Below are 27136 nucleotides of genomic sequence, written 5' to 3' on the forward strand. Positions count from 1 at the left end.
GAGATGTAATGAGCGATGATTCAAGTATGTACATGGCGAATTCTATGATAAAGAATGACAGAGACATGAAAAGGAAACATGGCTTAGAGCCAGGTGGATGGTGTGTTCACCATGCATTTCAAAACAGTAAAGGAAATCATGATCTCAAAAGAGAGTAAAAGAGCCAAGAGTCTACTCAAGCTGGGCGCTCTTCTTGGTCTTACTGCGGCCAATGGCCTTCCAGAGTCCACGAGAGCCGGACTTGTCGGTCTTCGAGCTCTCCTTAGTCGTGGCCGAAATAGGCTCGGAGCCAGAGGGTGAATTCATGTTCGAGCGCTGCGCAAGCGCGTGTTTGTGAAGCTTCTCCTGAAGGGCTTGGTTGTCAAGGGGAGCCGGCATCGGAGGAAGGGCGGTGTCGGGCTCGGTCGTCGAACCGCGGCGAGAGAATCGAGACCAGCGTCTGGAGGAGCGCTTGGAAGCGATCGGAGTCTCGGCGACGCCTGCTGCGACGTTACCGTTGGCATTGGCGCGTTTGTTGAGTTCTTCCTGCAGCATCTGGTTCTCTTTGGGGCCGGGCATGGGAGGTCTTTCGTTGTTGCCTACTGAGCTGCGCCTAGAGAATGATAGGCGAGACCAGCGGCGGGAAGAGCGCTTGGATGCAAGTGGTGTCTCACTGTTGCCTTGTTTCTTAAGCTCATCGCGTAGCAGCTGTTGTTCGGCCGGACCAGGCATGGGAGGGGCACTGTCGTCGGCGCCTGCAGAGGTACGTCTGTTGTGTCGAGACTGGCGCCTGGAGTGGCGTCTAACGCCACGAGATGAGATGCGGGACGACCTCTTGTTGCCGTTATCCTCGGCCTCAGTCTCCATTTCATCGTCCATTGCTTGTTCGTTGTTCAAAGCGAGCACGGCCAACTGGCCAAGGAAGGTAGGGTGCTCGAGGAGATCCTCGAGGCTCACGTTGTATTCGTCTTGGTGTAGCATGTACACAACCTTGCCGAGATCTAGGAGATCGCCGCCGAGCTCGAAGAAAGTGGAATGAAGTTCGAATCCGTCGCTGTCAGCGGAACCGTCGTCCTTCTGTTTCTGGGATTCAAGGCACTGGCTCCATGCATGTGTCAAAGCAGGAGAGTGGATGAGGAGGCTGTCAATCTTGATGCCCTTGAGACGCTCTCCGAGGAAGTCGCCGTCCGAGGGGCGGGCCAGTTCTTCGATTTGTTGAGCCGGCAATGAGGTCAGGGTGGTAGGCGAGGGCAGGGTAGCGTTGGAGCTGGTCGTCAAGCTTGAGATAGCCTCAATAGCCATGTTGAGAACACGCGTCGCGAATGGCAAATCGATCGGTCCCTTGTCGGAGTAGTGGAGCGACAGGTGGTACTTGCCCTCTTGGGCCAGAGGCGTAGAGACAAAGGTAAGATCTGACAGGTTGTCGACCACACCGGCGCCACCGATCCTGTAAGCTTCCTCGTCCAGCGTGATGTCACCCTCATAGTGAACATTCTGGTGGAACACGGATGTGGTAAAGTAGGTCCAGTTCGGCCAGTCCGTGCAGCGTTGAATGATCTCGCGGAAACCAAGGTTCTCGTAAGGCATGTTGGCAACCGATTGGTCCTGGATGTAACGGAGAAGGTCAAGTCCGTTCCAATTCTCACCAAATGCGACGCGCACGGGGATCATGTTGACACAAGGGCCGACCGCGGTCTCAATACCAGGCACAGATGCATTGCGGCCGTTGATGGTAAGGCCAAAGACGACGTCAGGCTGAGCAGAAATCTTGGCCAAAGTCATGGCCCAAGCAGCTTGAACAACAGTGGCGATGGTGATACTGCCCTTGCTACCCATGGAGATGTCGATGGTCTTGGCTACGTTGGTTGCGGAACCAACATGGCAGTAGGTGTTGGGTCCGTTGCGGCGAATGATCTCGGGCATCTTGGATCCCCTGAGCAGATTGGTGAAATGCTCGTAATGGTCCGGAGTAACGCTGCTGGACATGAGGCGCATGTGGCTGGAGAAGGAGGAAGTCTTGGGAAGCGTTCCGCCCTCGTAGCCCTGCTTGACAGCATCAAGGAGCTTCCAGAGGCACACGCCGTCGTACTGGGCGTGAGACATGCGGATCAAGATGCGGTGCAGGTTGGTGCCCGCCTTACGAGCGACGGCGAATTTGACAAATGGCTCGCCATGCTTCGGTGGGTGGTCGCGGTCTTTTTGCTGAAGGCTAGCGACAAAGGCGTCAAGATCCATCTCAGTGTCGTGGACGGCGAGGTCGACCTTCATCTTCTTGAGCACAACCTGGTAGAACTGACCCTCGGCGCAAACAAACACGGATCGGAGGATGTCGAAAGAGTCGAGAACACGCTTGCAAGCCTCGCGCAGACGACGGATATCCAGAGGACCGTGGCCTTCGAAGAAGAAGTAATTGAGCATCCACCTGGACTTGAACTCCTGCGCGGTGAGTGAGAACGCCTGGAAGTCGGTCACCGGAAGGACATCCGCGACGGCGCCCTTGAAGGTGCCGATCTGCGGGCAGATGCTGCGCTGGAGGAATTCGCTATCGAGTTGAACTGTCTCATAGACAGAGCGAGCACGTGGGCGTTCATATTGCTTCAGCTGCGCAGTTGGCTTCTCTTCGGGCGTCACGATGGTCGGCTTGCTGACTGGAGGAGCAACGACAGGTGCTGCTTTAGGCACATCAGAGTTGGCAGTGATGATACGAAGCATCTCCTCAAAGACAGGGCACTTGAAGATGTCTGACACGCGAAGAGCCATTTCTTGCTCGCGCGCGGCGCTGGCCAGCTTCATGGCTTTGATGCTGTCACCACCGAGACGGAAGAAGCTGTCGTCACGCTTGATGGTATCCGCGTCAACCTCTAAGATGTTCGCCCAGATGTTGCGGAGGTTGGGCTCGTAAACGGAGGATACATCCTTGTCTGCGGGTTCAACGGCCTTAGGAGGCTCAGTGTGAATGGCAAGACCCGCGAGAGAGTTCGGCAAGTTTTCTTCGCTTCTCGGAGGGGTCATGATCGTAGGCTGCATCTGTCTCTGGGGCGTGAGAAGCGACGGCTGCATTGCAGACTTTGAGTTACCAGCGTTGCCCATCATCTGGCTGACAACGGCGTGGACGCGTTCATCGATGAGGCTGTGCAAAGACTTGTGATCGAGCATGTCCACGCTTGGTGGCGGGGTGAGGACGCCTCTCAGTTGCGGCGTAGAAGGAGCAGACATCATGTCCGGCACCAACATTGGCGTTCCTGGAATCGGAGTCGGGACGCCGGGGGTGATGATACCAGATTCCTTCTCATCCTGGAGAGCGTTCTCGAATGTCTGAGAGATTGCGGCAGCGATAGCGTGTGCTCTGCTATCGGAGATCTTGTCGGACCAATATCTCAGCATGATACCCTCGTTATCCTTCGCTGTGATGACATTGACAGTCATTGGGTACTCGCTTGGATCGTGAACCTCCTTAGCCGAGAAAGACAGAGTCTCAGCCTGGGAAGCGTCCGAAGGAATTTGGTTCTGAATAGAGAGCGTAGAGTTGAACAGCATCTGACCGTCCATGCCGAGGTAGTTCTGGATCTCTGCCAAAGAGGTTGCTTGGTGCGGCAGGCCTTCCAAGAAATCGTTCTGCACCTGGCGGAACAGGCTGCCGTAGTCCTGGCGTGAGGAAAGCTTGACGCGGCAGCAAAGCATGTTGATGAATACACCGACGGCGTCCTGAATATCAGTCACAGGAACGTCACGGCCAGCGGAAAGGTAACCGAAGCAAACATCATCTTGTCCAGTGAGGGCGCTGAGGACAGTTGCCCATGTTGAAAGAGCGAGAGTGGCGAAGGTGACCGAGTCTCTCCTGCAAAGCGCCTGGAGTTCGTCGAAACGGTGGAAAGCGACCTTGAGGGAGTTCAGACGGCGAGTCTTGGTGAGATTTTGCGCGGTTGGAATGTGGCAAGCCTGGACATTGCGCAAGTGCCTGGCCCAATATTCGAGGCCAGTCATGTCCGAGCGGTTCTTGAGATACTGGACAAACTGCGCGTAGTCGGGGCCAGGGGTAGACGGGGTGAGCGAGTCGCCATAGGCGGCGGAAAAGTCGCGCAGGATGATGGAAAGAGATGCACCGTCGATCAAAGCATGATTGAGTTCCATCTTCATTTCAACTCCGCCAGTCGAGATAACACGGCAGATAGTGACGTGGTGAGGAATCTGCGGCGACCTCTGCTTGTTGATGTCGGAAAGGCGGACGGTAGCGAGTTGCTTGGAAGCGGCGGAACAATCATTGCAGGCGATTGTTGTTGGCATTGCATTGACCTTCTTCAGTACGACCTGGTCGAATGTTCCGTTCTTGTAGTTGCTCTCGACGAAGATGGTCCTGAGAATCGGGTGACGGTCGACGACCTTTTGCCAAGCCGTTGCGAGCAGCTTCGTGTCAACTGCGGCTCCAGATTTATTCTCGTTGATCTTGAAGATGGCGTGGAACATGTAGTTGGACGGATCGCGGAGCTGACTTAGCAGGATACCCTCCTGCACAGGTGCAACCGGGTAAATGTTCTCGACGTCGGCTATACTCTTCACACCCATGCGTGGCAGAGTTCTCTCAACGAGCTGCTTCAGCTCCTTCGAAGACACCGGGAGTAGAGGGTAAGAAGCAGGAGTAATCTCGCTGGCCATCTCCTTGAACTTCGGAAGTGCGGCGCGGAGAGTAGCTTCAAAGCTGGAGATCCATTCGGCGATCTTGTCTTGATTCTTCAGATTCTTGTTGAACGTGAAGGCAATCCTCAGCTTGTCTTTGATGACGATGGCGGATAGCTCAAAGAGAGCAAAGCGGGCGGTTCTGGATCCCATATCGCCGTAGTCCGTCATCTCGCCTTCAGCGAAGACGTCGGCGTAATGTTGGAACAAGGAATCCGATCGCTCCAGTTGCTGGAGCTTGCCAAGGTAGTTGAACAAGATCTCGAACAATCCAGTGCGGCGCGAAAAATCGTTCATGTTCTTGGAGTCTTTCCTCAGCTCCTTCACCTGCTTGATTGTTTCCATGATGTCAGAGGAGCGTTTGATCTGGAGGGCTTTGACGGCTGTGAACCAGCCCACCGATTCTGACACGTCTTGAGTCGCTGATTGACGACCGTGACTCTCGTTCCAGATGGTCGGATCAGCGAGGTTGGGGAAGACCTGGGTGAAGGACTGGAATGCGACTGCAAGAAGCAGGTCCAAGGGCTCGATCTGGGCAGACGATTGTACGCCGTCGAGCAAGGAGGCGGTGGTCTTCTCGTCGACGGAGAATCCTTGAGTCTTGACTTGACCATAAGTGTTCTCGAAGCCACCTACTCCCCAGTAATCGGCGTTGGGGAGGCCGTCGGGGATCTGCACGGTCGGGCTCTCCTTCTCGCCTGGCGATTGAGAGCCGCACCAGGCCTGGAAGGAGAGCGGGATCTCGGAGGCGATGGTACCGGTGTGGAGGTACTCTTCAAGTTCTTGGAGCACAACGCGCCAAGAAACCATGTCAATGCACAAATGGTTGGCCACCAGAAACAGAACCTGGTCGGTTCCAGGCGCATCGAACATGTCGGCAACGACGATCGGACCCTTCTCGGGATCGGGTGCGCGCTGCGACTCTCCCATCTTCAACTTGATCTGTTCACGATCGCTCGTCTCATGGACGTTGAAGGCGTACGATGAATCAATGTCCTAAGCGCTTGGTTAGCACTAATCGCTTGGTGACAATTTGCCGCTGGGGACTTACCCTCGTAGTTCGCTGCTTCCAAGTTCCATCAGCATCTTTCGAAAACCTCGCCCTCAACATCCCATGTCGCAGGACAATCGTCTTCAGAGCCTCCACGACCTTAGAGCTATCGATCTTCCTTGCCAGACGCACAGTAATGCTCTGGTTGAATCGGCTGGTGCCCTTGTGTCCGTTGACCGCGTGCTGGAAGTACAAGTCCTGGATAGGAGAAAGCGAGAAGCTTGCGCCAGAGACAGCCCTAGAGCGTCCAGTAGGCTGCTTCTTCGACGTCTCGGCGAGAGTGGATCGCTTCGCGAGCTCTTCGATCGAGTCCGTCTGGATGATGTCTTGCAGACGGACGTTGAGGCCTTGCTTGCGGGCCTTGGACACCACGGCCATGCCGGTGATACTATCGCCACCTAGAAGAAAGACATGTTAGCTTGCAAGGACGCTGAATGGCTGAATCTCAGAATCTTACCCAAGCTGAGGAAAGAGCGATCTGACTCCATACTCGACGGCTCAACGTTCAGCACCTGAGCGCAGACATCCCTCAGGATATCAACAGCAGTCGCGCCGCCAGCCTTCTCCTTCGTCTCAGGAGCAGGCACCTTGCCGCGCTTAATATCGTCGTAGTCCTTCATGATGCGCTCGTAGTTCGGCTTGTCGACGTTCTCGATCCAAGACGTGATCTGCTTGCGGTCAATCTTGCCCGAGACCAGCATAGGCAGCGACTGCATGACGACCCAGGCCTGGGGAACCATGTAGATTGGCAGTTGCTTCTCGAGCGAGGCCTGGACTTCCGGCAGCTTGGCGGCGTGCATGACGGAGGGCTCGACGAGCTGGCAGTCGCCGGCGGACTTCAGGGACTTGTCACCGGCGTTGACGGCGAGGATGGCGACGAGGCGCTTCTTGATCAGGCCGGTCTTGGGGAGGAGGACAATCGCGTGGCGGATGCTGTCCATTTGGCTCAGGCGGGACTCGATCTCGCCGAGCTCCATTCTCTGGCCATGCAGTTTGACCTGGTGGTCTTTGCGGCCCAGACACTCGATGGCGCCGTTCGGATAGTAGCGGACCAGGTCGCCGGTCTTGTAGATGCGGCTGGCACTCGTGGTAGGGAAGGAGCTAGCCCAACGGGGGTTCTCGATGAACTCGGCGTTGGTCTTTGCAGGGTTGTTGAGGTACTCGCGAGCGAGAGGACGGCCTGAGAGCGCCAGTTCACCCACCGAGCCAACGGGCATCAAGCGGTCGTGGTCATCGGGGTCAACGACCCACGTAGAGGTGGACTTGATACCATGACCAATGCAGGCGGGCTCGCTCTTCGGCGAGATCTTGGCCAAGGTCGCGAAAACTGCGGTCTCAGTGGGCCCGTAGCCGTTAATGACCTCTACATGAGGCGTCCACTTGTTGATAACCTCTGCAGAGATCATCTCGCCACCGCAGACCAAGGTCTTGAGGGATGGCACGCTTGTCGGCTCGATGATGGAAGCGACCGAAGGCGTGCAGAAAGTCCAGTGAATGCCCATAGCGTTCATGGCTCCAGCGACATCGTTCAGTCTGTCTTCCTCGCTAGGGATGCAGACGCATCCACCGAAGATGAGCGTTCCCCAAATTTCCATGACGGCGGCATCGAAAGTCAACGAAGCGAAGTGGAACGCGCGAGTGCCGCGACCAAGGTGAATGACCGGGGCGAAAGCGCTAACACTCGTGACAAAAGAGGCATGCTCGGTGACAATACCCTTGGGTTTGCCAGTGCTGCCAGAAGTGAAGAGCGCGTAAGCCATGTTGGTGCTGCTGGAGCGGTTGAGCGGGCGCTTGCTGGGAGACTTCATGGAGTCGAACACGCTGCGATCGATGGCGAGAACCGTTCCGACCTTCCTGGAGTACCTCTGGCTATACTTGGGCAGACAAATGACGAACTCGGCTCCAACGTCGGCGATGATCTCCTCGTGCCTGCTCGCTGGGTGAGCCGGGTCAAGCGGCACGTATGCGCCGCCAGCGGCGAGCACACCCAAAATTGCAACGACCATGTAGGCCGACTTGTCCATACAGACAGGGACAAACATCTCCTTTTTGAGGCCGAGAGAGATGAGGTAGTGGGCGAAGACCGCTGCGTGATCGCACATCTCGCGGTAGGAGAGGTTCCCGTCCCAGGCGCAGATTGCATCTGCGTCTGGCTGAGAGGCGCACTGCTCGTAAACGAGGTCTTGAATGGTCTTCTCGATCGGGTCAATGCGATCAGTGTTCCACTCCAGAATCTGCTGCTTGTCTGCTGGGCTGACAAGGTCGATGTTGCCCACGACGAGATCGGAGCTCTTGGGAAGCTCAACGAGTTGCTTCAAGATGAAGTTGAAGCGAGCAATCAGACCATTGACTTGGCTGGCTGCGATTACGTGGTCGTCATGATGAGCAGTGGTCTTGATCTGCGATCCAGCAACCTTGCACTCAACCACCAAGGGGTGAGTGAAGAACTCCTCACCAGCCTGAACGTCGTTGAACTCCCACATGGACTTCTCCAACGGCTGGTCGTCGGCCTGGACAACCAGCAGGTTCTGGAACTCGCAGGCAGCCGACGTGCTCGTTGCAAGGCGGCGGATACGCTGAACGCCTGCGTGCTGGTGAGGAATGACATCGATCGTCTGCTGTTGAATCTTCTGCAGGTAGGAGGTGATCGAGGTTTGCTTGTCGACTTGGACGCGCGTGGGGACGGTCGTGAGGACAGGTCCAGCCATGTTCGTGACACCGCGCAGGGCAATGTTGCGAGCCATCAGAGTCTCTCCGAAGCAGACGTCAGTCGACTCGGATTGTTCGGCTATGGTAAGAGCCCAAGCGCCACGGATCATGACAGGGAGCGTGACATCGGTGTTGGAGATGTTGGAGATCTCCATGTTGTTGTACTGGCGAGATCCCGCAGCGATCTGGCGGGAGGTATCCTTGACACGAGGGAAAGCGGGCGTCTTGAAATCCGCGAGGTAGGACTTCCAGAACTCGTCTGAAGCGGTGTTGTCGCTCTTGCTCAAGTAGTCGATGAAGAAGCTGTACGGCGTGGGCTGGTGCTCTGGCGCAGCGAGATCCATGTAGTGTTCTTGACAGTGCTGCAACATCAGACCAATGCTAAAGCCGTCGTAGGCAGCATGGTGCAGCGACCAAGCAAAGAAGCGCTCGGAGCCGTCTTCAACGATAGCGTAGTCAGTGAGCACATCACCCTCGGTCGAGGGCAGCGCAGGCACGCTGTCAGAGTGCTTCGGCACCGTCTTCTGATACTTCCACGCAATGGGTGCCTCACGAAGGACAACCTGGCAGAACCCAGCATCAGCCGTGTGGACAATGCGAGTCCTCAGAATCGGAAGGTCATTGACAGTCTTCTGCCAAGCGGCCTTGAACTTCGCAAGATCGATCTGGGGCGCGAGGCGGTAGATCGAGCGAACGACGTAGGCTCCGGGCTTGCTGGTCGAAGATGTGATGAGGCCAGCCTGGACCGGGCTGCAAGGGTAGACGTCCTCGATCGCTTCGACTTCGACGCCGCAAACCTCAGAAGCATCGGCCAGGACCTCCTCGCGAGGAGCGTCGGCGGGGATGAGCGAGAACGGCTCAATGGTGGCGGGCTTGATGGTTTGCAGCGGGTTGTTCCTCTTGCAAGCCGCACACATCTCGGCCAAACCAGGATGTGTGAAAATATCGGCCACAGTGAGCGAGAGGCCACTAGCCTGAGCAGCGCTCACGAGGTTCATTGCTGCGAAGGAGTCGCCACCGAGAGCGAAGAAGGTGTCGCTGTCGGTCACAGAGCCAGGCGTAAGTCGCATGACGGTCTCCCACAACTCTCTCATCTGGGGTTCGAGACCGGTCTTTGGGGCGTCGGTGGTCGCGCTGGCAGTGCTTGCGTAAGGTCTCATTTGTTCTTTCGTCAGAGAAGCCGCCATGGTCTGGAGTCCGCGACGGTCCAACTTGGCAGAGGTGGTACGGGGGAGGTAGCGGACGGGGTAGAAGAACGTCGGCACCATGTAGAGCGGGAGATGGTGTGGCAGACCCTCACGGAGGCTCTCGACGAGGGCAGATCTTGCTGGTGTCATGGGCAGGAGTACTCCGTCCGCAGCCTCGCCAGACTCAACAGGGCTGACGAAGAAAGCAGCCAGACCAGCGGCCATCGTGTTTTCCTTCGGCTTGACGATATCGACAAGCACATCAGCATTGGCCAAGACAGAACTGTGGTGCTCGATCTCCTCCAGCTCCACACGCTGGCCCTTGAGCTTGACCTGAGTGTCGTTCCTCGTCAAGAAAGTCAACGACCCAGTCGGGCTGAACCTCGCCAGGTCACCAGTGCGGTACATGCGCTGGCGCTCCGGCGTCGGGTCCTGGCGGAAGATGGGATGCAGGCGTACGTCGCGCGACCACGCGGGATCGCGGATGAAGGAGTGCTTGGTCTTCTCGTCGTTGTTGAGGTATCCGCGGCCGACGTTGGGGCCTTCCATCACGAGCTCGCCGACGGCGCCACGGGGCATGAGCTTGTCGACGTTCTCCGGGTCGGTGATCCACGCGCGTCCGCATTGCGGGAAACCGATGTCGGTGCCGTCGGTGTTGACGAGGTTGCCCTTTCCGTCGGACTTCAGGCTGACGGTAGCGATAACTGTGGTCTCCGACGGGCCAAAGGCGTTGACGAGATGGCGGCTCTTCCATTGCTCGATGAAAGCGGCCGACATCTTCTCGCCTCCAGAGATGAGGTACTGAAGAGTAGGGACCGAAGCCGGGTTGATGGTAGCGAAGAGGGTGGGCACACACGACATGAGCGTCGCACCAGACCGGTTGATCGCGCCCGCGACGTCGTTCATGCGGTCGCTCTCGCTAGGCATGCAGATGCAGGCGCCGTTAAGGAGGGTGAAAAAGACGTCCATGACGGAGACGTCGAACGTAAATGCCGAGAATTGGAAGACACGCGCGTTGTCGTTGAAGCCAAGGTGGGCCCAGTTCGCGGCAGAGACGGTGAGAGCAGTGTGCTCGACGACGGTTGCCTTGGGGGTGCCTGTTGTACCGGAAGTGAAAACGGCGTACGCAGGGTCGGTGGGCAGGGTGTCGACGACTGTGTGAGCGAGAGGCTCCGGCGCATTCTCGATGTCTTCGTTCTCAACGGCGATAGCCACGTCGGAAATGCGGGACGCAATGTCAAGATGAGCAGCCGAGCAGAGTACGAGAGGTGCATTCAGCTGACGAACGAGGGTCTGCAGGCGCTCTTCGCCATGCGTAGGGTCGAGGGAGACGAACGCGCCTCCGGCTTGCATGACAGACAGCTGAGCGACAACGGCCCACATGGACTTGTCGAACAGGCAAGCAACGAATACATTGGGACCAACGCCGAGCATGCGCAGCTTCTGAGAAAATTTCGTGGTGAGCGCCAGAAGCTCCGAGTAGTCAAGGCTACCATCCCAGGCGCTGACTGCAGGCGCTGACGGGTGTTGAAGAGCGCGCTCTTCGATAATCGTGTGTGCACAGCGCTCATCAGTCTGCGGGACTGGCGCGCTCCACTGCAGGTACTGGCGGCAAGCCTTGTCGTCGACGAAGTCCAAGTCTCCGATCGACTGAAGCGCCTTCATCGGGAGTTGGGTGAGAACGTGCAGGAAGCAGTCAGTGATCGACTCGACGTAGTCCCTCGCGAGGTTCTTGGAGTAGTGCAGCTTGACATGCGCAGAACGGCGAGTGAGCGGGCCAGGGTTCAGCAGGATGGCGCTGAAGCTGCCGCCGGACAAGAGGCGGTTGATAGTGGCTGTGCTGGAGGCCTCTTCTCCTGATTGAGCGCAGACGACAGTGTTAAAGGGGATGTCCTCTGTGGCCTCGGGCTGCATGGCTTTCGTGGCCGAGATCCATGCCTTGGAGCGGTTGGCCGAATCGATCTTCAACTGCTGCAGCGCCTGCAGAATCGGTGTGGTGTCATCAGTGTTCACCTTGCGGTTCTCCAGGCGGTGATTCTCGCGCGACCTGTCCAGAACGCCGAAGCACGTCTCAGGAACGCCGGAGTAGAGACGAAGCACGATCGCCCAGACAAACTGGTAGACCAGCGCGGCGTCGAAGTCGTTCTCCTTGCAGAACTGCAAGAGCTTCGCGGGCTGCTGCACGGCCAAGTGGACGAACGAGTGGACTTCGGTCTCTTCGGTCGCAGGCTCAGGATCGCTGATCGTCGGCAGGAGGCAGGGTTCGACGCCAGCGACGTCGTTCACCCACGGCGTGGTGTCTTGGTCTTCGAAGAACGACTTCTCCTCGTCGCCCATCTGGCGCAAGCGAGAGACAATCTGCTGGTGCTCGGAGTCACGGATGACGTCCTCAATCTTCTCCACGTACAGCTTGGCGATGAGGTCTGCCTGGGAGTTGGAGAGGCATTCGGTCCAGTGGTTCAGCTCGATGGTGGCGGAAGAATCAGAGGCCTCGACGTTGACATAGACAGCAGTCTCGGCCGGATCATGAATGTAGCCCTTCTGGACGAACTCCACTGACTGGTGATCGCTGGCATCCTGCTGCGGTGGGAGCTTCCTGTAAGAAACGCCGCTGTTGAACAGCGAGACATTGGCCATCTTCATCTGATGAAGCACGTCGATCAACGAACACGCGCGATGCGGCAGCGACTGAGTGAAATCGTTCTGCGTCTGCTGAAGGACATCGAAGAGAGTGGCGTTGGCGTCCGCGCTGGGGAGCTTGATGCGGCAGACGTTCAGGTTCATGACTGGGCCGATCATGGCGTCAACTCCTTCGACCGGGGCATCGCGAAGCGAAGTCGTGTAGGCGAAGCATACGTCGTCAGACTGGGTCAGGAAGGAAAGAAGGAGACCCCAGGCGACGTTGAAGACAGTCGACTGGGTAATGCCGGCAGTCTCGCAGAAGCGGTGGAGACGGTCGAAGTCGCTGAACTCGACGCGCGAGGTGTGGATCGAAGTTCTGTTGGTCAGACTGTTGCCCTTGGGGTTGAGAGGGATGTGGCAGGGGCGGGTGTTGTCGAGATAGGAGGTCCAGAAGTCCATCGCTTCCGCGGACGACTGCTTCTGGAGGTGCTTCGCGAACTCCTTGAACTCCGGCTTGGGTCCGTCGACGAACTTCTCCGCACAAGCTTCCCTGAGGTCGTTCAAGAGGATGGAGATCGAGGCGCCATCCATAGCAGCGTGGTTCATTTCCAGTCTGCAGAAAACGGCTCCAGACTTCGTAGCAGTGCAGACGGAGAAGCGGTGAGAGTCGTGGTAAGGCACGATGTCGCGGCTGGCGAAAGTGGCCATGACTTGTTCCTCATCCTCGCATGTCAGAAGAGCAGGCTGCAGATATCCGATGTCCTTCAGCACAACCTGTCCAAAGGGCGTAGACGGCGTGAGCCTGTCAACAAAGATTGTTCGGAGCATCGAGTGGTGCGCGATGAGCTTAGACCAGGCAGCAAGAATGCGGAAGACAGTGTTCTTCTCAGAGCCCAGACCGCGAACCTCGAAAGTGGTGTGCACGGCGTAGAGCAGAGGGTTCCGGCACCGGCTGAGAAGAATACCCTGCTGCATGCGCGTACAGGGGTACATATCCTCGACGGCGTGCAGAGACGTGATCCCGTACCTGGGCATGATACCGGACTCGATCTGCTCCAGCTGATCGCTGCTCATCTTGAGCATCGGGAAATCGCTGACGGTCTTGGTGGGAGGAGCCGCGAGGAGCTGGTGAGGAAGCTGCTCGAGGAGGGCTTGACAGTGTTTCAGCCACACCTGCACCTGGTCTTTGTGCTTGATAGACCTTCCGTAGGAGAAGTTGAAGCGCAGCTGGCCCTCAATAACGGCAGCAGAGATCTCGAAGAGCGCAAAGCGAGGGGTGTCGCGACCAAAATCAGCGGCACCACCGCCCTCACGAGTCTCGCCAACCATGGTGTCTGCAAGCTGGAATAGGCCCTTCTGGTTCTGCAGGTCTCTATTCTGGCCCAAGTAGTTAAACGACATCTCCATAGGAACCGGGTGAGGGAACTTATTGCGGCCAGCAGCTGAGAGTGTACGGTGCGCAAAGAAAGCACGGCCATTATCAGACGCGCGGCGGCGAGAGTCCTTCACGTGCGCGACGGTCTGCAGCAGGTCCTGGTCGGCAGACAGTCCTGGCACCCAGATGGGGTATAGGGTCGTGAACCAGCCGACTGTGCGCGAAATGTCGATCGAGGGATCCCACGGCTCGCGTCCATGACCCTCGTTGTTGATCACGGGCACGGGACCGCCAGGGAATGCCTGCGCGAAAGAATGGAGCATACACGCCAGGAGCAGATCGACGGTTTCGGTGTGCAGGCTCTCGTGGCAGCCCGTCAGGAGAAGCGATGTGCTCTCCTGGCTGACTTCGAAAGCGGAGATCTCGACTTCTCCATAGCTGATCGATTCGTCGACGCCCCAGAAGTTGAAGTTGTGCGGCGGCGCGACTTCGAGCTCGTTCTTAACCTCCTCGTCCAGCTCCGCTTGCTCCGTCTGCTTGGCGGACCACATTTGGAAGGGCATCGAGGCGGTCGAAGACTTGGTAGGCTCTTGGATGAGTTCTTCCAAGTCTTCAAGGATGAGGCGGAACGAAACGATGTCGACGACGAGATGGTGGCCAACCAGAGAAAGAATCTGGCTCTGACCGGGGACATTAATCAGATCGACAGAAAGCAGAGGTCCAACAAAGCAGTCGATCGACTGCTGGCTGGTGGAAATGATGCCTTCGACCTCACCTTCACTCTCAACGTCCTGGTGGTTCAAGCGGTAAGAGTTATCGACGTCCTGAGTAATGCGCTGCTGCATCTTGCGCTCAGGTCCCTCATGCGAGAAACGCGCGCGGAGCATGCTGTGGCGAGTGACCAGGGCTTCAATGGCTGTGCGGAGCTGGGCCTCACTGATCGTTTCGTGGACGCGAGTCTGGATGCTCTGGTTGAAGTATCCCTCGTGCTCGGCGCGAACGAGCGAGTGCAGGTACTGGATGGGCGAGAGATCGAACTTCTCCTCGATCTTCTCTTCGTAGAACGTCGGGGATTGGATCGCCGACGTGTGCAGAGCCAGATCCCTAATGGAGTGACGGCGCAGGATATCTTGCACGGTCAACCCAAGACCGGCCTTCTTGCACAAACTCGTGCACGTCATGGCAGTCAAAGAGTCGCCGCCGAGTTTCAGGAAGTTCTCCGTCAACTTCAGGCGGTGGACTGGGATGTTCAGGACGCGACTCCATGCCTCCGCCAGGAGCCTCTCGGTCTCGTTGGCAGGCGTGTACTGGGACTCGTCGAGCGGCCCGTCGCCCTCGACTTCGAACTGCGGGTCCTCCTCCATCTCCTCCAGCCACTTCGCAGCTTTCTTGCGATCAAGCTTGCCAGACGTGAGCAGCGGCATAGACTCCACGCCCAGCCAGACGCCAGGAACCATGTACGTCGGCAGCACGGCGCCAATCCGCTGCCGCAGCCCCACAACCCTCTGTTCCGACTCCGTCTCCAGCACCAGCTCGCGCGCCTCGGTGTGGTTCGCGCCCGCGAAGCAGAAAATCGTCACGAGCTTTCCCTTCGCATAGCCGGCGCGCGGCACATGCACGAGCGCAAGCTGCACGTCGACGTCGGCCGTCAGGCGGCTCTCGATCTCGCCGAGCTCGACGCGCTGGCCGTGCAGCTTGACCTGCGTGTCTTTCCTGCCGATGTAGGTCAGTGTTCCCAGAGAGGAGTTGTACCTTACCAAGTCGCCACTCTTGTAGAAGCGGCGCTTCTCGCCGGCCTCGTTGCTGTCGGTCGCCCAGTTGGGGGCGTAGATGAAGGCTTCGGCGGTCTTGTCCGGGTTGTGCAGGTAGCCGCGGGCGAGCGAGGGGCCTTCGACGAGCATTTCGCCGACGGCGCCTGCAGGGAGGTGTTAGTGGGGGGTCCGAATGAGATTGATTAGAGGCTGGAGCCGCTTACCGACGGGCATCATTTTGTGGTGGTCGTCTGCGGACACAATCCAACACTTGCCTCCGACTGGAAGGCCGATGTCTTTGACGTCCGTCTCGCGCGTCACGTTGGGATTACCAGCCGAAGTGATGCTCGTTTCCGTAGGCCCAAAGCCGTTCACGAGGTTGAGGTGACACCAGGTGTCCCTTTGGTTGACTGACATAGCTTCGCCAGCCAGAGTGACCGTGTGCACGTTGGGAACCATAACAGGAGTCAAAAACTCGATCACCGACGGCGTCAGTCCGAGGTAATTGACGTTCAAGCTGTTGATGGCGCCAGCGAGGTCGTTGACGCGAGATTCTTCGCTGGGGATGCACACGGTTCCGCCGTTCATGAGCAAGCTGAGGATGTCAACCAGACTGGCGTCGAACGTGTGCGCGGCGAACTGCAGAACGCGACATTCTGGCGTCAACCGCAAAGCATCTGTGTGAGCGGAACAGCTGGAGGCGAAGGCTCGGTGTTCCACGACTGTTCCTTTGGGCTCTCCGGTCGAGCCGGAAGTGAAGATGATGTAGGCGGCATTGCCGGGCGTGACCTCGTTTTTGAGCGTCGAGGAAAAGCACTTCGCCAGCAGGTCATCATCGATAGCAATTACAGGTTGTTCTGTCGCGAGTGCAACCTTCGATTGTTGCGCTGATGAAGAAAGCACAATTTTGGCTCCGACCTTCTCAATGAGGGAGCGGAGACGCGATTCTGGGTGCGAAGGGTCTAAGGGGACGAACGCGCCGCCCGCTTTCAGCACGGAATAGACTGCGATAGTGTACCATTTCTGAGATAGAAAGTTAGCTCGGGAGGCTCCGTTGATGGGTATCCGCTGCCTATTCGAAAGTTTGCAGGACAAAGGCTCTCCAAGTCGAGAATTGATCTTGAAGGTGTAGAGCGGAGGGTAGCACCCTGCTCTTCCCCATAAATGAGAGAAACAATAGTCAGAAGTCCTCATTTGATGAATTTCTTGAAATCTCTTTCTTTCAAAACCGTTTCAATAGCTCGCAAAAGAGCCGCCTCGTGCCTGCAAACTTTCGGAGGATAAGCGTTGGAAGATCGACATGACGAACCGTTTTCTCAAAGCAAAGCGGAACCATTGTCTCAGGTCCAACGCCCCGGCTTTGTAAGTAGCTCGCGATGCGAGAAGTAATCGAGTCGAGTTCCCCGAATGTGAAAACACCGTCCCACGCACAAATGGCTTCCTTTACGGGCCACTTGCGGCATTGTTTCTGGACGATTTCGTGGATGCAGCTGTCGCGGGTCGGCGGCATGGAAGTGTTCCACTTCGCGACGCGCCTGCTGTCCTGTGGGGTGAAGTAGTCGAGCGCGCCGATTTGGCGGTCGTCGAAAGCGAGCAGTTGGCTGATGATCTGGCTCAGCACTTGAGCAATGCAGGTGACGTGTCCGGTGGACATCTCATCGCGCCAATATTCGAGGTTGAGTGCGGGGACGCCGAAGACGTCCTCGATGCAGAAACGGATGCGACAGTTTTCGGGGATTGCGGATGCGAAGTCGGTAGAGAAGTCGATGTCTTCCTTCTCGGATTGCCGGAGGAAGACTGTGTTGTATGTGGCGAAATCGAGCTGGGTGGTCGGAGAGGCAGAGATCTCTCTGCTCCGTAGCTCGACGACTTGGTCTTCGTCTGATATGCTCAGTGTCACAATGTGGTTCTGAATGTGTGCGTCGTCACCGGCGTGCTCCCTCTGGTAGCCGAAGCATAATTCGTCGGAACCAGTGTAGCATCGGAGCACCACTGCCCAGGCTTTGATGAGCAGGGCATCGATGGCAGCAGTGCTTTGGTAAGAAATTCTGAGGAGGTCGAGATCATGTTCGGTCAACGATACGGGCAAGGATGCGGGTGTCCTGGGAGTAGTGCTGCTGGAAGCAGTGTTGGGGAAAGAAGGTAAGCAGCACTGTACTGATCGCTCCATGTCGGCGGCTGCGTGATTAGGATGCAAATGTATGCAATTAATAATAGTGTAGTAATGGCGTTAAGGGTATGGGGAATACATGGACGAGCGAACAAGCAGACGAGGGCTTTCACGAGCGACGAAGAGATCGAGGTCGTATGAAAGACGTAGGAAGGTCGGAAGGGCGAGCTCCGTCTAGATCAACGCCGATCGAAGAGATGCATCTGCCATGGACTGCAAGGGTGCTCGAGTTCTCAAATTGCTCGAACCGCGCGCGCCTTCGCTGGTGGCACACCCTCTCGCACCCGGCGCTGCCGGGCCCAGCATCCAATTGCAGCGTGGCCTCCCGTGCCTCCATCCTTACGCTGCACGGAGGTATTGAGGAGCTCCACCGCCAGCAAACGACGGTCCTTGCGCCAAGCTACAGTAGTCGCTCTGGAGGTCTGAATAATGGCTACCGGCGAGGAGCGGGCGGCGCCCGGCTGGGGCGCAGGCGACTCGGGCCGCGGGGCGCTAGCGCGGGAACACGGGCGGGCCGCCGACGGTGAAGGCGTTAGGGCGGCGCCAACGCCGCATGCAGCAGTAGCAGTGGCTCAAGTTCGGGCTGACGTGTGACGATTCTGGACGCTGCCACCGGCCTGTGCTCCGAACCCCTGTCGTTAATCGCTTGTACACTTTCCTATGTGGGCGATTAGAGCCCGCCCCTGCGCGCATCGATCTGCGAGGCGCCGACTCGCTACCGGCAGAGCAGAACCTCCTGCTGGCGCTAAGGCGGTTCCCGGCTTCCGCGTGCCACCTCGAGTTTGTTCAGACGTCGGGCCTTGTGCCGTGGACATACATGTCAGCGACCAGCATGCGCGCCAGCGTGCAAGCAGAGCGCTGCAGTGGCAACGTCGCCTTGCCTCCGCGACTCGCACGGGCGAGCGTTCACAACCGCCGCGTGAAGCTTGATCGGCGCTTCACGTTTCACACCTCGATCTCGACGGGAAATTTCATCTGGCGCTCAACGCCCCCGGCGGCGGTGCGCGCGTGGACGACCCACACGATCGACAGGCACTTGGGACGCTCGGGCGTTTTCTTGCGCAACCCTCCGCCATGCCACCACGCACGCCCACGCCGTGCACCGCATAGCAGGCATGCCAATTTGCCATCCCGCGCCCCAACCGCACCGTCCGCTTGTCACTGCTGTGCCACCCCGGCTTAGCAGCCCCACTAGGAGCATTGTTGGAGCTAGCGCTGCCTCCTACGTCGGAAGAATGGGGTTTGTGTACATCACACGTCCCACTATTCATGTCAAATAGCTCTATCCCCTGACACGGTCTCTTAGCCGCCACCCCGGCCTTGGTAGTACGTTGATCAGTGGCTCGCCCTCACCCGGCATGTCGGTTCTCGCCTCCGTTGCGATGTTGCCGTCTGCTTGAGCCGAAGCTGGTGTCTTCCGTCGCGTCACTCCCTCTGTTGCGATTACATTCCATTACGCCAGTCTGGACCTTCGACGATCGATGGGGTGAACGGGGTCGGCAACACTCCCACCACAACTCGCACCTCTTGACCGTCCTCGAGGCGTGATACCAGCCATGGCCGACTGCGTCCGCATCGACAACACCGTGCAGCTGTACGCGCATGAGTGCCGCGGCGGCTTCGACTTCCCTCTGCTTTTCGAAGAATCGATCCTCATTCTCTTGCCGGTGTTGTTGACCGTATTAATCGCTGCCGTTCGCTTCCTTTCTTTACTCAAGTCACCCGTTACAACAGCATCAGCATGGATCGCGGCTCCCAAGGCTGTGCGTTTCGCCTGCTTCCTCTCTCTAGTATCTCGCTGACTTTGGTCACAGTTCTGCTGGACTTGCGTCGCGGTCTTCTATTTTGCCCTGGCTGGAATCTGGGCAACTCCAGGCTCGACTAGCACCAAAGCATCCGTCGCCGCAAACGCAGTCGCTGGCGTCAGCTGCCTCTTTCTCGGACTCGTCTCTTTCTTTGAACACACACGTTCTGTTCGGCCTTCACTCCTTCACCAATTGTATCTTTTTGTCTCCATCCTTTGCGACATCGCTTGCGTTCGCACGCTGTGGCTTCGCCAGGACTACTCTGCGGTGTCCCACCGCATTGCCATTCTCTACACTCTTGTGTTTGTCGTCAAGATTCTCGCGTTTGTGTTCGAATCTTTGCCGAAACAACAGATCCCTGGATCTCCTTACCATGATGCCAGCCCCGAAGCAAGGGCTGACATGGTCAATCGCGCCCTGTTCTGGTGGATCAACCCGATCTTCCTTCGTGGCTACTCCAATACCCTCGATGTTGGCGACCTGCCCGTTCTAGACAACTCTCTGAAAGCCAGAAACAGTCACCACATGCTTTCTCAGACATGGGACGCAAACAAAGCCAAAGGAAAGGCGTCTCTCCTAGGCACAGCTATCACGACACTCAAGTGGCCTCTTCTCTCCGCTGCGCCGGCGCGACTCGCGCTGATTGGGTTCACGTTCGCCCAGCCGGTATTGCTCAAACGCGCTCTTGCCGTTTCAAGCAATGAGCCCACAGAGTACAACAACAACGTCGGGTATGCCCTCATCGGTGCTTACTTCCTCGTCTACACAGGCATGGCTGTCTCTCTGAGTCAGCACCAGCACCGCGCTTACCGAGCGATCACTATGCTTCGTGGAGGACTCGTGTCGATGATTTACCGCAAGGCGACGGGGTTGTCGCTCACAGATGCCGACCCAGCTAACTCCGTCACTCTTATGAGTGCGGATGTTGAACGTATCGTCCAAGGCTGGTCTACGATCACGGACATGGTTGCGAATCCCATCGAAATTGGCCTCGCCATCTTCATGTTGCAACAGGAGCTCGGCGTCGCCGTTGCAGTGAACGTCGGTGTGATGGTCTTCGCCCTCCTTGCTTCTCTCGTCGCCATGGGCGGCATCGGACAGCATCAAGCCAACTGGCTGAAGGCGATTGAGAAGCGCCTCTCTTCAACCGGAAGCATGCTAAGCTCACTTAAGGGCATCAAGATGATGGGACTTGAGAACGTCCTCATGAACTCACTGCACAGCCTTCGAATGGATGAGATGCGCGACTCTGCAATGTTCAGAAAGCTCCTCGTGGTCAACATGGCTTTCGCATGGCTAGCGCGCGTCTTCTCTCCCATCGCGACCATCGGCACGTTCGTTGCCCTTTCGAACGGCGCCATCTCTACTTCCAAAATCTACACGTCGCTCTCTATCTTTGCCCTTGGAACGGACCCGTTGCTGACCCTGGTCATGGCTCTCATGCAGTTTGCCGCGTCCGCTGGATCCTTCGCCCGCATTGAGGAATTTTTGAACAAGGACGTTGTGCAGCCAACTCGCGCTGCTTCCTCATCTGGTCCGAAAGCCAAGAAGGGTCACCTCAGCGCCACCGCAGTCTCCGTCAGCGGTGTCTCCGAATACAACGACATCGAGCTTGAGTCCAAGCCTCTAAGATCAGAAGACAGCCAATTGACTTTGTCTGGTTCCGACGCACTGAACGTGCACAAAGCCAGCTTCGGTTGGGACACCGAGAAAGAGCCAATCCTCAAGGAGGTCTCCGCGAGCATCGCTCCCGGCACTTTCACCATGCTCATCGGTCCCTCTGGGTCTGGCAAGTCGACTCTGCTGCAAGCTTTCCTGGGCGAGGTTCCTTGCATGGGTGGCTCGTTGAACGCTCACGTCGACTCTATGGCGTATTGCTCCCAGTCCCCGTGGCACATGAACGTCAGCATCCGTGACAGTATCACTGCAATGCTTGACTACGATGCGAAGTGGTACACAACAGTGCTGCGCGCATGCGCTCTTGACAAGGATCTCGAACAGATCTCCGCCGGCGACGACACTATCATCGGTAGCGGCGGCACTGCGCTCAGTGGAGGTCAAAGTCAGCGTATCGCCCTCGCGCGAGCAATCTATTCCAGGAAGTCTGTCATCATGATGGACGACCCTTTCAGTGGATTGGATGCTTCCACCGAAAACCAGATCTTCCACAACCTCCTTGGAACCAACGGCTTGCTCCGCGAAATTGGCACAACCGTCATCGTCGCGTCCTCTTCGGTCAAGCGCGTTCCGTACGCTGATCAGATCATTGTCCTTGATGCCGAAGGCCACGTTACCGAGAACGGTGACTTTGAGACTCTCGACAAGAAGGGTGGCTACGTCGCTTCTTTCGCTTTGAATGTCCCTGACTGGAACTATAACCCTGTCGTTGCCGTGATCCCTACTGTTCGCGACATTCCGTTGAAAAAGGAAGAAGCCGTCAAGGAGCACGACAAGTCTCGCCAGGAGGGAGACACAGCTACGTACCTTTACTACGTTAAATCCGTCGGCTGGACCGCCACCATGATCTTCATTGTCGCCATGGCTGGATTCGTCTTCTGTCTGTCGTTCCCGAGTATCTGGCTCAAGTGGTGGGCGACCTCATCTGATCCTGCCGGGCAAGAGAACTACTACATGGGCATTTATGCAATGCTTGGTTTTATTGCCATGATTGCTCTCCTTGCTGGTTCCTACCAGCTCATCGTCACTATGGTGCCCATCTCCGGTGCCAACTTTCACCGCATCCTTCTTCAGACGACTCTCGGCGCCAAAATGTCTTTCCTTTCGGTCACGGACACCGGCAGTATCCTTAATCGCTTTAGTCAGGACCTGCAGCTCATCGACATGGATCTTCCTGTCGCAGCCATCAACGTCGTAGCGACGGGTTTCCTCTGTCTGGCTCAGCTGATCCTCGTCGGTGTCTCCGCAGGCTACGCAGCCATTTCCTTCCCTTTCCTTTTCATTTTCCTCTACTGCATTCAGAGAGTCTACCTCCGCACGTCACGACAGCTTCGTCTCCTCGACATCGAGGCCAAGGCTCCTCTGTTCTCTCATTTCACCGACACCCTTAAAGGTCTCCCCTCCATCCGAGCTTTCGGCTGGCAGACTCCCATGGAAGAGAAGAACTTCGAACTTCTCGAGTACTCCCAGCGACCCTTCTACATGATGTACGCGATCCAGCGCTGGCTCTCTCTTACACTCGACCTGATGGTCGCCGGCATCGCGGTCATCCTGATGATCCTCGTCGCCTGCCTGGATAGCACCGACACCGCGTACATCGGCGTGGCGCTCTACAACGTCGTCCTTTTCACGCAGAGCATCAAGATGCTGATCCAGTTCTGGACGAACCTCGAGACGCACATCGGCTCCATCGCCCGCATCAAGGAGTACCAGGAGAAGACGCCGCGCGAGGAGCAGACCGTCGCCAGCAACTACACCCTGCCGACCACCTGGCCGCAGCAGGGCAAGATCGAGTTCGACAGGATCTCCGCCGGCTACTCGCAGACGCACCTGGCCATCAAGGACCTCTCGCTGGACATCCAGCCGGGCTCCAAGATCGGCCTCTGCGGTCGTACAGGAAGGTAAGCTACACTAATTAATCCTCGTCACATCCACTGAATGGCCACTAACACCCCTCCCAGCGGCAAATCCTCCCTCGCCATGACCCTCTTCCGCATGCTCGATCTCTCCGCCGGCCGCATCCTCATCGATGGGCTCGACATCTCCACACTCCCCCGCCACGACATCCGCTCGCGCATCAATTCCATCACGCAAGACGGCGTCTTCATCCAGGGCTCCGTGCGCGCCAACATCGACCCGCGCGGCATCCATTCCACCGACGCCATCTGCGACGCGCTCGAGACCGTCTCCCTCCTAGAGCTCGTTGAAGAAAAGGGCGCCGGCGACCTCGAGTTCGACATCGCCGAGCTGCACCTCTCGCAGGGCCAGAAGCAGCTGTTCTGCTTGGCGCGCGCGCTGCTGAACCCGAGCCAGGTGCTCGTGCTGGACGAGGCGACGAGCACGGTCGACGAGCACACGGACGAGGTCATGCAGAAGGTCATCAGGCAGAACTTCGGCGGGCAGACGATCATCACCGTCGCGCACAGGCTGGAGAGTATCCTGGACCACGACACGGTCGTGGTGCTGGACGGGGGCGAGATCGTCGAGCGGGGCGATCCGTACGAGTTGTTGGCGAGGGGCGAGGAGACGGAGTTCGGGCGGTTGTGGAAGTTTTTGCAGGCGGAGTCGACGTGATAGCGGGGGTGGTTGGATTACATATTTATAGTTATATCACAAAAAGTAATGTTATTGTCTTCTCAGCACACGCTGCCGGTGAGATCTGGGTGCTACGCCGGACTCGTCTCGTCATCACTCTTGCTGCTGGTCCGTCGCGTGCAGTTCTGGTCATTGTCTTTGCCCATTGACCCATCAATCGTAAGCCCAACGTAAACGCAAATCAGCACTACGACAAACTCCGGGATCAACACCATGCAGACCAAGGCAGCCACAGACCCCGAGATAGGATTCCATCGCGAGCCCACCCTCTCCGCCGTGAAAATCGCCAGGCAGAAGTAAACGAGTCTAATAGTCAAGAAGACGCTCGCCACGACATTCGCAGCCAAGATCTGAAGCACCGATTAGCGCGCGGACATTGACACTAGACAAATACGCGAAACTCGCACCCTCCGACTGTTCCTCTCCAGGGCGGGTCCATATCTGCACCAGAGAAAACCATCCCCACAAAAGCTAGCCCCCAGCAGAGCGAGCGAGACGATCGCCCCGGCTTCCGCGAGTCGCTGGCCGATCCGCACGACATCGGGGCTGTCTTTCTGCGCGTGCATGCGGACGCCCGCGATGGTGAGCGCGAGGGTCGTCAGGGATAGCAGGCGCAGGACGACGATGGCGTAGTGGGCGCGTTGGTCGCTTGGAAAATCGGTCTTGGCGCTGGACGGGAGGTTAGCGTCATTTTGGTGAGGTGATCGAGAGGTGGGAGGGTACATTTGGCTGAGTAGTAAGACCATCAATAGGAGTAAGGGTAGGCCGCCGGCGCTCAGGAGGGCGAATGTTGCGGCGTCGACGCCGACGTTGGGGTTGGGGGTTAGAGAGGAGAGGGTTGCGCCTGCGATGCGGACTGTTGGTCGATTAACGATGGGCAGAAGGTCGTGAGCATCACTATTTGAACTAACTCAAGCATACGAGGACCAACAAGAACCAAGCTGCTGGTGCTGGAGATCTACGCTGCTTGTAGCAGACGAAAACGCAAGCAAGCATCGTTGGAATTAACAAGCAAAGAGTCGCTACGCCTAGACTTGACAGAGCGGATACCATCTTTGCAGACACAGATATTCGAAGGACAAGGAAATGTTTGATGAATAGTAAAGCTGTCAGACGGAATGATGAATAGGCCACCATACGTGCCGACCGTACTTATAGCAAGACTTCAACGGCGTCTCCGTTGGCGAGGCATCTTCACATCCTGACGACCGTTGAATCATACCGTTAAGGATGACACCAAGCATGGTTAGTTTGAAGAAATCATTCAGTCGTAACGTCTTATTATTGTCAGCAAACGCTGATAACGAAACGCGAATCCGCCAGAGTGGATCGCTGGGCTGAGACCCTGCACGCAATGGCACCACATTGGGCCTAGCGCAAACATTGCAGCTCCACCACAAACCATCACTCAGGCAGCCTTCTTCCATGCTCGCAATGTGACCAGAATTGGCTACCTCCGCCCGCAGCATTGCATTCGCTTTTCGCACACATGCATCCCAAATTTCTTCAGCATGGTCGGCGTGCCAAAGCGTGTCCGCGGCTGCGAGTCTTGCAAGAAGCGGCGAGTGACGGTGTGTCCCCTTCTCTCTAGCCTCGTGATTGAGATATCGCTTACGTCAAGCAGTGCGATTTCTCGCGTCCACAGTGTGCCCGCTGCAAAGGGAGACGATCGTGAGTGTCGTTTCCCAGGCACGTTTACTTTTGTGGTCAACGATCCTGGGTCGCACAAAAGCGTGTACCGTAAGCCTAGGAAAGAAGCCGCCAAAGCACCCACCAGCCCGGTCGATGAGACGTTGCTTGCACGAAAAATTGCCACGCCCTATCATAGCACCGTTGTCGATCCTGAATCGCGGGCTATCAGTCTGGCTCAACCCACGCCGCGTTATGCCTCCTGAGCCTTCACAATGCCATAAAGGGTCTCGAACATTAGTCACATGCAACAACAGCTGCTCTCACACGCAGTAAATCTGTTCAAGTCCGATCGACCAACCGATATCGCTCTTATCCAAATATGGATTCCGACCCTACAACACTTCGCCGCAACCTCAACCCCACTCAAAGCCTCACCCTTAGCTTGTTGTGCCGCCTGGTTAGCCCGCAGCGATAGCAATCCTGCCCTAATCGATTTCAGCCGGCACTTGTATTCTGAGGGACTGCGAGAAGTTCGGAATGCCCTGCGAGCCCCAGACGCTATCCTTGAGGACGAAACACTCGGAGCTTGCCTTGCCCTGGCAGTGTTCGAGGTCATCGAATGCCCTGACAAATGCCGCGCAGCCTACGAGTGGCATCGTCGTGCTTGCGTCCGACTAGTGCAGATGCGCGGCGCCAAAGCACATCGCGACGGAGTCGGGCATGAGCTGTTTCTCGCCATCCGGCTGCACGGAGTAAGAAGCACCATCAAATCTAACGCCCAGCCCTCACACACCGCTGACACCTGCCCAACAGATCTTCTACGGCTTCGAACAACGCCGCCCCAACTTCCTCAGCACACGCGAATGGCTCACCGTCCCCTGGGAACTCCACCCGAAAGACGACCTGCACGCCCTCGCCGACATCCTCGCGCGCGGCCCCGCCCTGCTCCAAAAAGCCGACACGCTAGCCCTCAAACCACTCTCGCAAAGCCTCCCCACGCTCCTCACAATCCTCAGCCGCCTGCTCGACATCGACGACGACCTCGCGCACTTCCACCACACGCTCCAAACCAAACACCCAGGCCCACTTTACTGGGAATCCGCCACCGAGCCCCCAAACCTGCACTTCCCGTCCCCCAAACTCGCCGCCCTGATCACCCTGCTCTGGTCCCTCGAGACAATGGTCTGGTCCTCGCTCGAAGGCATCCACGCCGGGCTCGCGCAGACCCACAGCCTGCCTTACCTCCCTCCCTCCCCGAGAACCGAGCGCTTCACGGCTCTCGCGCCCCAGGCCCACTGGCAGCACGCCGTGCGGCGCATCGTGCGCAGCGTGGCGTACTGCTTGGAGACCACGAAGAGCACCGCGCCGCCGGGAATTGGGGTCGCGCTGGAGATCGTGATTGATGTTTTGCGGGGAAAGGGGGAGGGCGCGGGAGGGTGTGTGTTGGAACTGAGGGAGGCGGAGCGAGCGAGGGAGGAGATGGGGAGGAGGTGGGTGGCGATTCTGTTGAACTAGAAGAGAGAGGTGAAGGAGGCTGGGGTCTCCTTCGATCGTAGGTGCCTTTGCATTTGGACTGTTGTTGATTTGGTGTCGTGGTACCTTGAGCGCAGGTTGCGGAGTGCTGACCTGAATGTTGATGTTGGGGTACGTAGGGTTAGGGTTGGGGTTGCGGAACGATACATTTCAACTACGTAGCGAACTCATTCATGAATTAGACTACCTCAACACTGTATTGTGATCTACTATCGACAGAAAATATACCTGTTTTACACAATAGCCTATACATGCGTTAGCACTATGATATGAGCATTGCGAGTAGCAAACAGGAGCTGTCAACATTTGGAAGGGCGTGGCGGAAATTCCGAGATGCCGGCTCCGACTCAGCCTGGTCTTCTCGACACCTCCCCAC

At 57.4% G+C, this 27136-nt stretch overlaps 4 protein-coding genes across 4 annotated transcripts; 2 read left to right on the forward strand and 2 right to left on the reverse strand.

Annotated features, from left to right (window-relative positions):
- Positions 1–171: 171 nt before the first annotated feature.
- WHR41_05314 (uncharacterized protein) lies at positions 172–17518 on the reverse strand (the record flags this gene model as incomplete). Its single annotated transcript, XM_069373919.1, has 5 exons — positions 172–5649; positions 5705–6102; positions 6162–15512; positions 15573–16371; positions 16658–17518. 5 exons carry the CDS (start codon positions 17516–17518, stop codon positions 172–174), a joined length of 16887 nt encoding a protein of 5628 aa, XP_069229592.1.
- An 886-nt stretch (positions 17519–18404) lies between these two features.
- WHR41_05315 (uncharacterized protein) lies at positions 18405–23644 on the forward strand. Its single transcript, XM_069373920.1, has 4 exons — positions 18405–18764; positions 18825–19281; positions 19333–22901; positions 22962–23644. The coding sequence occupies exons 2-4, from the start codon at positions 19075–19077 to the stop codon at positions 23572–23574; spliced, it is 4389 nt and encodes a 1462-aa protein (XP_069229591.1). The 5' UTR covers positions 18405–18764; positions 18825–19074; the 3' UTR covers positions 23575–23644.
- On the reverse strand, positions 23586–24591 carry WHR41_05316 (uncharacterized protein; the record flags this gene model as incomplete). The annotated part of the gene is made up of 3 exons (XM_069373921.1): positions 23586–23945; positions 24003–24451; positions 24507–24591. The coding sequence occupies 3 exons, from the start codon at positions 24589–24591 to the stop codon at positions 23667–23669; spliced, it is 813 nt and encodes a 270-aa protein (XP_069229594.1). The 3' UTR covers positions 23586–23666.
- A 441-nt stretch (positions 24592–25032) lies between these two features.
- WHR41_05317 (uncharacterized protein) lies at positions 25033–26742 on the forward strand (the record flags this gene model as incomplete). The annotated part of the gene is made up of 2 exons (XM_069373922.1): positions 25033–25979; positions 26041–26742. The coding sequence occupies exons 1-2, from the start codon at positions 25530–25532 to the stop codon at positions 26740–26742; spliced, it is 1152 nt and encodes a 383-aa protein (XP_069229593.1). The 5' UTR covers positions 25033–25529.
- Positions 26743–27136: the final 394 nt, after the last annotated feature.

Source organism: Cladosporium halotolerans (assembly GCF_011745625.1).
Source record: "Cladosporium halotolerans strain TM138-S3 chromosome Unknown Sca14, whole genome shotgun sequence".
In the NCBI taxonomy this organism is placed as follows: domain Eukaryota; kingdom Fungi; phylum Ascomycota; class Dothideomycetes; order Cladosporiales; family Cladosporiaceae; genus Cladosporium; species Cladosporium halotolerans.

Bases quoted from the DNA above. Each gene is read 5' to 3' on its own strand.
- WHR41_05315 (XM_069373920.1), top strand. From the start codon at position 19,075: ATGGCCGACTGCGTCCGCATCGACAACACCGTGCAGCTGTACGCGCAT. The intron at 19,282-19,332 runs GTGCGTTTCGCC...CTTTGGTCACAG, and splicing joins GGATCGCGGCTCCCAAGGCT to TTCTGCTGGACTTGCGTCGC. The intron at 22,902-22,961 runs GTAAGCTACACT...CACCCCTCCCAG, and splicing joins CTCTGCGGTCGTACAGGAAG to CGGCAAATCCTCCCTCGCCA.